Source organism: Girardinichthys multiradiatus, chromosome 18 (genome assembly GCF_021462225.1).
Source record: "Girardinichthys multiradiatus isolate DD_20200921_A chromosome 18, DD_fGirMul_XY1, whole genome shotgun sequence".
In the NCBI taxonomy this organism is placed as follows: domain Eukaryota; kingdom Metazoa; phylum Chordata; class Actinopteri; order Cyprinodontiformes; family Goodeidae; genus Girardinichthys; species Girardinichthys multiradiatus.
Window position 1 is genome coordinate 11,597,544 of NC_061810.1, and position 8,914 is coordinate 11,606,457.

The following is an 8,914-nucleotide window of genomic DNA, read 5'->3' on the forward strand; positions in this document are numbered from 1 at the left end:
TTGTTATTCTTCTACACCTAAAAGACAAAATATCCACCTTGGTACCATATTACCACGGACAGGGACAGCTCTCATTGTGAAGAGGAAACGAGCATACAGTATTTAATTTACAGTGAATGTTTTTGTTTACATGTGAGGAGGTGGAGCTACTGCCAGTCGCCACCTTGTGGGGTGGATCACCTTCCGTTCATCAATAAGAGGCTACAAACTTCCCCTGCTTTAAACTCTCAGTTTCACAAACTCACCTCAAGTTGACAGTGCATTTCTGAACGGGAAGAGGGAGCAACTGAACAAAACAGTAAGTTTTACATTTTTATCTCTGCAAAAAACTCAGCTTCAGTTACAAGTTAACTAGTGCTTAATAAAAACAATAACCACTACGGCTCGGTTTTGAGACAAAGTAAAGCATCTGGAGGGTAAGGGTTATGTTCTTGTGACTCTACCAAAGAGTATCTAAAAGACTAGACAAATATTGGAGTTTTCAGTTACTGTGTCAGATTCCTGTGCAGATAACATACCTGAACTCATACTTCTGCCTTATCAGCATTAATTTGGTCAAATATCTAAAGTTATCCAGTCCTTTGTGGCAGAATTAAAAAAAAAATCTGGATGAAAAAAAATTTATCTGGGAAATTTTCCAACCCATTCCCAGGTCTAAGGTTAATTTAACACAACAGTGTTCACTCATCGGTTTGAACCAGTATACATCTGGGTTAGGCTATTGTTAAACTTTAATCCACTATAAATAATGGATTAAAGTTAATAATGTGTAACATCATTACCTTATTAACTAATGAGAAAATATTTGGGTTAAAATGAAAATTTCATTATCATGGGGTAATCAATCTATCCCCCCATTTTCTAAGTAAAGCTGCATCCTAAATAAAGACAAACTACTGACAGAAAAATTCATATTCCATATAACTGTACATATTATACAGCTGTATAGTACACAACATTACCTGTTTAGTTTGGGACTAATTCATTGGTCAAAGCTTGTGTTAAATACTGGGCAGATAAAAGGCTAATTTTAAGCAATTTAAATTAACAAACTCTTTCTCTATTGTGAACTAAAGTCATTTACACAACTCACTGAAATCAATATTATTATAAATAGTCATATCTTATCGTTTCTTATTTCATCTTTCATCTTTTGCCCAAATGTCAGTCAGTCAGTAAACAAAAAGCTCAAGTCTATGTTTCACTATAACTATTATTTGTTTGGTAAAATACTTTAATGTTACCTGTCATTTGTTCTACTCTTTTCCGATCCAAACCTTCCCTCTGTCTTCTTTTTTTCCCCAGATGGGTGTGTTACCACTAGTGCTCCTGTCGGGGTCGCTGTTTCTCTGCGGACGCGTTGCGGCCCTGTCCTCTGCTATGGACGTCCTCAAACAGGACGCAGGTAAGCCACAAACTCTCAACTGGATTAATTAAATGTAAAGTACATTTTTAGCTTTTAGAATATCAGAATCTTACTGTTTTTATAGTGATCATATATGTCTGGGTTGTTTTTCGTGCCTTGGTGTTGCATTTCTTGGTGTGACTGTGGATTGTTGTTTACATAATTATCCCATGTTTTATTTTTCAAAAGACACTTTAAGTTATATTTTAAATCAAATCTGTTCAAATCTGAAACATTCGTAGTGCAGAGCTGCTTGATGAACATGATTTGACATGATGATTTCTCTGTATGTCCCTTGCCTTGCAGTTCAGTGGAATGGGTCTCTAACCTGCAGCAAGTGGGACTGTGATTGCCCTTTCTATCGCCAACGTGGCTGCTGCTGCGCAGCCAATGAAATGTACCAAGTAGAAGAAGAGAGCTTCAAAAGGATCAAATATTTGTGGCAGAAAATCATATCCCTGAATAGCAGCGTAAATTCACTTTCAGGTACACCTGTGCCTAAAATAACCAAACATTATATTTGAGCATGAAAGTGTAGTTAGTGAGAAGTCTGATTTTTTTTCTCAGATGGTTTCAAGGTTTCCTTCAAGGCCACCATGATTCCAAATATGGCCATCGAAATTCCTGGAACCACTGAGCGTTGCTTTGGTCCTTTCAATACCAACGTACCAATCCCGTTCCCCCAAGTAACACTCAACTCTGGCAATGGATACAACCCCTCTATGGGTAAGGAGCACACCAAGAAGAAAAAATTGAATCAACTATGGAAGATTTTCTCACCATCAATTTAAAACAAACGTCACTTCTTCCTGCAGGTGTCTTCACTGCCCTTTGCCCTGGTGTTTATATGTTTTCTTTTACCACCTTCTCATCTGTTGGAGAGGGTGGACGCCTCTACCACAAAGTATGGCCTACATTTTAAAGTGCACATTTCTAGCCCAGGCATCTTGGTTGAGCTGTTTGTAATGTTTTTTTTTCCTAGGTCCAGCTCATGAAGAACGGCAGGATGGTGGTCAGTGTGTGGGAGAACAATCGAGAAGATGCCGAGGACAGTGCCACTCAGGTTAGTTTTGCAATGAGTATTAAAAAGAAAAAGCACAAATGATTTGTTCTGTTTGGCTAAACATTGTTAAATGTGTTGGGGCATATCTCTTCTTTCAGGTTGTGGTAATGGAGATGCGGCGAGGCGATCAAGTCTATTTGGAGCTGTTGTCCGGGAGGAAGCTCTGCACAAATATGGAATACAATATTTTCACCGGTCACATTGTGTACCCCTACACTGTGTGACCAACCTACAGGACATCAAGGGGTCCTTTGAAATCCACTTGTCTTCATACAACTAAGAGAATAAATAGAGAAATAAAATAACTGTTACTGCACCCAGTCTGTGATCTACTGTCAGAATTGTCCAATAGCATAAGAACCTGTGCTGTAGTCATATATGTGAATACAAACAGTGATTTTGCATAACATGAATATTTTCAAATAAAAATGTATTTTTGTGAATACATGACCAGAACAATGCTGAGAGGCTGTGTAAAAACAAAACGTGACATTTTGTTGATTTGAATGCAATTAAAGGCTGTCTGAGAGATGATGGATTTTTCTGGGCCACAAATAAGAAATTAATAGAAATTGGCAGGAGGCAAAGGTTTATCCAGTTCATTTATGTAGATCTGATGGCAGTGCACTGGTCCTCCAGTAAGAATGCTTCATGTACAGTAAATATACTGTAATATGCTTTAACACGCATGTAATATGGAAACTTACACTCACAATGATATCTTGACATGTAAGTCATTCTAGTGAGAACAAGAACCCCTAATAAGTGTGTATGTTGTTACTTTAATGGAAACATTTCATATTATTACACATATTAGATGACATGATTTAAGACCTCAGATATCTGCTAGAATAGCAATGACTGGCTGTAGCACATTGTGTGTTACTGCATCAATCAATCAGCCAATCTATAAACATAATACATCCATCCATTGTCTATACCTGCTTTTCCTTGCATGGGGACTGGTGCCTCTCCAGCAGTCATTGGGTGAGAGGCAGGGTAAACCCTGCTCAGGTCTTTAGTCCATCACAGAGACACACAGGCTAAACAACCATGCATGCCAAGGCCAGTTTAGAGACACCAGTCATGTTTTTGGACTGTCAGAGGAAGCAGGAGTACCCGGTGACAACCCTCACATGCACAGGGAGAACATGAAAACTCCATGCAAAAGGAGCCCAGCTTGAATTCGCACCCTGGACCTTCTTGCTGCAACAGTGCTAACCACCATGCCAAGACTAATAAAGTTCATTACAAATAATTTTTGGGAAGACTGAAACAAAAAACCTGAACAATAAAAATGAATCAAGTAAAGAAAATTACCTACAAAAAATGTTGTCTCATTATAGTTATGTCATGATAAAAATCTAAATGCGTAATACAAAACACAAAAATATTGATATTGACATCTGAAAAGTATGGTGAAAGGCCCAGGTTCCCGTCCTGCTAGGGAGACCCTTACTCACAGTAAAGCATCCATCACTGCTTAATCCATGGATGGTTGCAGGGGAGCGACCGGTGTGCCATTAGGAAAGGCAACAACCTAAAAAGGCACCATTTCTGAGAAACTAGTTCACAGCTCACCATAAGAGGGAGGATTTTCGATAACTTTTTCTGTCAAAGATTCTCCCAAGTCATTAATGACGAGCTCACTTTCATCACATTCATTGTCAGGACATAAAGTTTTGACTCTATGTTTTTTATACAAACGTCATCTATAAGACACATTAATGTTGGCTTCATGTGTGTGAATAAGTCCTATGTGCTGAATCAGCTTCATAAAAGTGAAAGCCCTACTTGAGCATTTGGGGCACTGCAATGTACCGTAGGAGGAACATTAGAGTGTTCTTCAGGTGTCTAGGGTATGCCAGGTTGGAAACAAAGTAAGTGCAGAAATCTGAGATGATCCCTTCATCAGTTGTTTGGGCGTAACGCACCACAACATTGTCTCCTTTCACATTGGTTGTAGCTCTCCTGGGGAAGGCCATCTTCCAGTCTTGGCCAGTCAAGTGAATTGTTGGTTATGGGGATGGATAATTACACTATTTGAAGTCAAAAAGGGATTAAAAAAATCGCAGCAAGTTAACTTAACAGCCTGTAACACTGCATTGTGCAACAATGTAAAAAGATCCGAGCTTCAAAAAGTAATTAAACATCTCTAAAACTGCAGCAACAAACCGTCTTAAGTTTGTTCTGCAAGAAAACAAACTGTGCGTGGAGGGGGACTTCTAGCATTTTACATATGTATATATTAAAGTCTAGGGAATTTTCTTGTTCAATTTGTTTTATATTACTAGATCAAATGCTTCTTTCATTTATTGTTAAGAGAAACATGCTCTTTTTTGTTTTTACAACGCAGGTTGCCATTGTTCTTATAGCCCACACACTGCGGGAAAAAACTGTTTACTTGTCTGGATGTTCCTTCTTTGAACAACCTGTAGGTTAATACTGAAGTTTCAGGCAAAAAAGGTGACAATGCGATTAATAACCAAAGCTTGGCATTTATTAAACAAAACTTTAAAGATTAAAATGTCTATTATCCGTGACATAACAGTTTTTAAATACACACTGATTAGAATGAGCGCAAACACTGGTTTGTGATCGTTTATTGCATAATGCGCAGCATGAATATGAATTATAATATAATTTTTTAAAAAGAGAAACAGCCCCATTTTGTAACAGCCACCATAAAATTTAATAATGTGGCAGAAACTATTACAAAACGTCTTAAAGGAATTGATTACATTTTGTGGCAATTATTATAAAACCGGATTTTAGTGACAACGGCTTTTGAAGCCATTAATCCATAATGCAGAATTACACAGCCTTATAGAGTGAAGTAGAATGCATCCTGTTAATATTCAGTTTATTTAAATTAGACTATATGAATGCTTCAAACACTAACTTTGTTGTATAAATGGGTTAAGCTGAACAACAGACAAACCTGCTGAGCAAGTTAGACACACCTCTCATAGCATGATAAAGAGATCAGTGTCCTCTTTGAAAATGTATGGGAGATAATAAGGGCAGCTATTAGGTCAATAGATTTCAAATTTAACCAGCATGTTTTTGGTTGAAATTTTTACTTTTTTTTTTATTTTACAGGTGTTTTGCAAAAAAAGTGAAAGTAGTAGTAATGTATCAATTTTACTTAATTTTTCAATATATATCTAAATTTTACATTTTACAATTAATCCCTAACACTAAATACATTTCTGTACATTTTCACTTACAGAACCATTTCCCTCAAGATCCCTGAGAAAAGGACACTTCAACATCTTTACAGCCTGGACATTTTTTGCATTTGTGGGATACCTAAAACATCAAGAGAAATTGAAATAATGGAGGTCAAGTTATGACTTTACATTTGTGTTATTGGTAAACTAGGTTAACATAACCCCAATAATAAGATATATAGTCAGTTTTAGGAGACTAAAACCTCACATTGTATACTTCATAGAGGACTCTGATGAATGTGTCTATCTTTTGGGTTTTTCTGGCATGGTTCTTTGCCATCAAGTTTTGCTTGCAGAGTTTTGGGGAATGTCAGGATGTCAAAAGTAGGAGGAAGTCCCACACTAGTCGCAAGGCTGACAAATTAAACTTTTTTATTTTTCTGGGTGGATATGAATTTAAATACAATTTGTTTTACCGCTTGTTGAACTTAAAACTTGATATTGTTGACTCTCTTTGCTTGGACAGAAACGGCTTAAATTTCAGCTGCTTCTTGAAAGAAAAAGCACAGAAAAAGTACCGCGGTCATGTTCTCTGTGAGACCACAGTCGACTGTATAACCGTCCACGTCTTTATCTGAAAGTGTAAAAAATATATAGACAGCCCTGTTCAAATGCATGGCAAAAAGTCTGATTTTGGTTGGAATGACAATATTCTGGTCTTTTTATATTATATTTGACAATAATGGCAAGATTTAACTTGAGCACTTATTCATCCACCAACGCCACAGGAATTAACATGATTTTACAGACAATGTAAACAGCATATAAATTTAATATTAATTTAGCTTTTAAAGAAATACTTAATTGTTCACATAAACAACCCTGTTCTTGACCAGATATAAGTTCTCTGTAACTAACCAGTCACTGGTTAATGAATAATGATAAGTTTCTACTGTCATAATCCTGGGGTGATTGTGTGTTGCTTGTTTTATCCTCTCTCTTCCCCTCCCTTTTTGTGCTCTTCTGTTGGCTGACCCATCCTTGAGGAGCTGTTCACTTGCCTAAAGCTTTTCCACTCATTATCTCTGAGTACAAGAGGACCAGCAGGACCCTCCAGCACTGCCAGATTGTTCCATCAAATGTTATTGAAATCCTTCCTTGTGTTATGCTTCCAGTGACCATTAGTTGCTACAGTTTGACTCAGAAACCTTGAACTCACGTCAAGCCTCCACCTGAGCATCATTAAGTTCCTCAAGCCACTTCCTGGTTGACAATATAGTAGAAATCCTCACGTGGACAACCTACCTTCACCTACCTGCCTGTTTCATCTCCTAGAGATCAGACAGCAAAGCCAGAACAATACCTGCTGCTTCTTACCTGCCATCAAGCTGGTTCAGCTTCCCCGGGATCTTCAGCCAACTTTCTGTTCCAGTAACTCAGCTGCTGCAAGTATGAACCATACAGTCCACAGTACCTAATCTAATAACCTGCCTGAGCCTCTCTGATGTTGTTCTTATCTTCTTTAGAGTAGTCCCCAGGCCATAATTGTCTCACAACAATGCAAAACATGTTTTGAATGATATCAAAGAGCCTTCAGTAAAAAGCATTTTAACTGTAGTACATAGGCACAAATAAGACAAAACTAGCAGAAACATTTATGAAAGCGTCCTGAATTTTATAACTTCGATTACCAGATCACCAGAACTGTGAGATGCTTCCCCAATAACAAACCTTAGATCACCAGTGACCTGAAGGACCTGGTTAACAAGAAAAAAAGAGCCTTCAGAGAGGGAAACAGAGAATTATTGAGGATTATACAGAAGCAACTTAAAGTCAAGATAAGAGACAGCAAGGAGGTGTACAAGAAGAAGCTGGAGAGCAAGCTCCAGCAAAACAATATCAGAGATGTGTAGACAGGGATGAAGAAGATCACAGGCTTCAAGCAGAAGGATGATCAGACCGATGGAGGTCTGGACAGAGCCAATGAACTGAACACATTCTTCAATAGGTTCAGTTCAGAAACAAGCTTCGCATCCTCCTCTCCTGCTCACAGCCAAACAGACATTCCATCTTCCTTTGACCCACAGGACCCACAGCTGTCCAGTAACACCTCACATTTTTTATCTTCCACCTCAGCCCTAGACCCTTCTGCTTCTACATGTTTGCATTCAACCATATCAAAAGATGCTGATGCTTCCTTTGCTTCCCCCTTCCACCTGTGTGTCTCAAGAAGTCTGGTGAAGAGACAACTGGAGAGACTGAATAGGAATAAGGCTGCAGGTCCAGATCATGTCAGCCCTAGAGTCCTGAAGGCCTGTGCAGAGCAGCTCTGTGGGATTCTGCAGCACCTCTTCTACCTTAGCCTGGCCCAGAAGAAGGTTCCGGTGTTGTGGAAGACCTCCTGTCTTATTCCGGTACCAAAGAAAACTCACCCATCAGTCCTCAATGACTATAGACCTGTTGCACTGATATCTCACATCATGAAGGTCCTAGAGAGACTTCTGTTGGCCCACCTGAGTAAGCAAACAGTAAACCATCAGGACCTCCTTCAGTTTGCTTATCGCTGTGGAGTTGTAGTTGAAGACGCCATCATACACCTGTTTCAACAAACCCACTGTCATCTGGACAAAGCCAGCAGCACTGTGAGGATCATGTTCTTTGATTTCTCCAGTGCATTTAATACAATCCAACCTGATTTGCTTTGTCAAAAACTCCAGAAGACTCAGGTGGAGGCCTCAACAATCTCCTGGATCAAAGACTACCTGACAAACAGACCACAGTTTGTGAGACTGAAGGGTTGTGAGTCTAACCAGGTAGTCAGCAGCACAGGAGCACCACAGGGGACTGTACTCTCACCATTCCTTTTCACTCTGTACACCTCAGACTTCCAGTACAAGACAGACTCCTGTCATCTGCAGAAATACTCGGATGATTCTGCAGTCGTGGGGTGGATCAGAGATGGACAAGAAGCTGAGTAAAGGAAGGTGGTGGACCGCTTTGTGGCATGGTGTGGAAACAATCATCTCATGTTGAATGTGAATAAAACAAAGGAGATGATTGTAGATTTTAAGAGAAACAGGAATAAGTCAAAAACCATTTCTATCATGGGAGAAGAAGTGGAGGTGGTGGAGGAGTATAAATACCTCGGTGTTCACCTGGACAACAGACTAGAGTGGAGATGCAACTGTGAAGCCATCTACAAGAAGGGACAGAGCAGACTGTACTTCTTGAAGAAGCTTAGGTCCTTTGGTGTTTGCAGCAAGATGCTGCCTA

The 8,914-nt window shown here is 39.0% G+C and overlaps 1 protein-coding gene across 1 annotated transcript; it reads left to right on the forward strand.

The window, feature by feature from the left end:
• Positions 1-160: 160 nt before the first annotated feature.
• On the forward strand, positions 161-2,997 carry cbln18 (cerebellin 18). The gene is made up of 7 exons (XM_047392389.1): positions 161-298; positions 1,306-1,405; positions 1,712-1,891; positions 1,973-2,131; positions 2,221-2,309; positions 2,388-2,468; positions 2,567-2,997. The coding sequence occupies exons 2-7, from the start codon at positions 1,306-1,308 to the stop codon at positions 2,690-2,692; spliced, it is 735 nt and encodes a 244-aa protein (XP_047248345.1). The 5' UTR covers positions 161-298; the 3' UTR covers positions 2,693-2,997.
• The last annotated feature ends 5,917 nt before the right edge of the window (positions 2,998-8,914 follow it).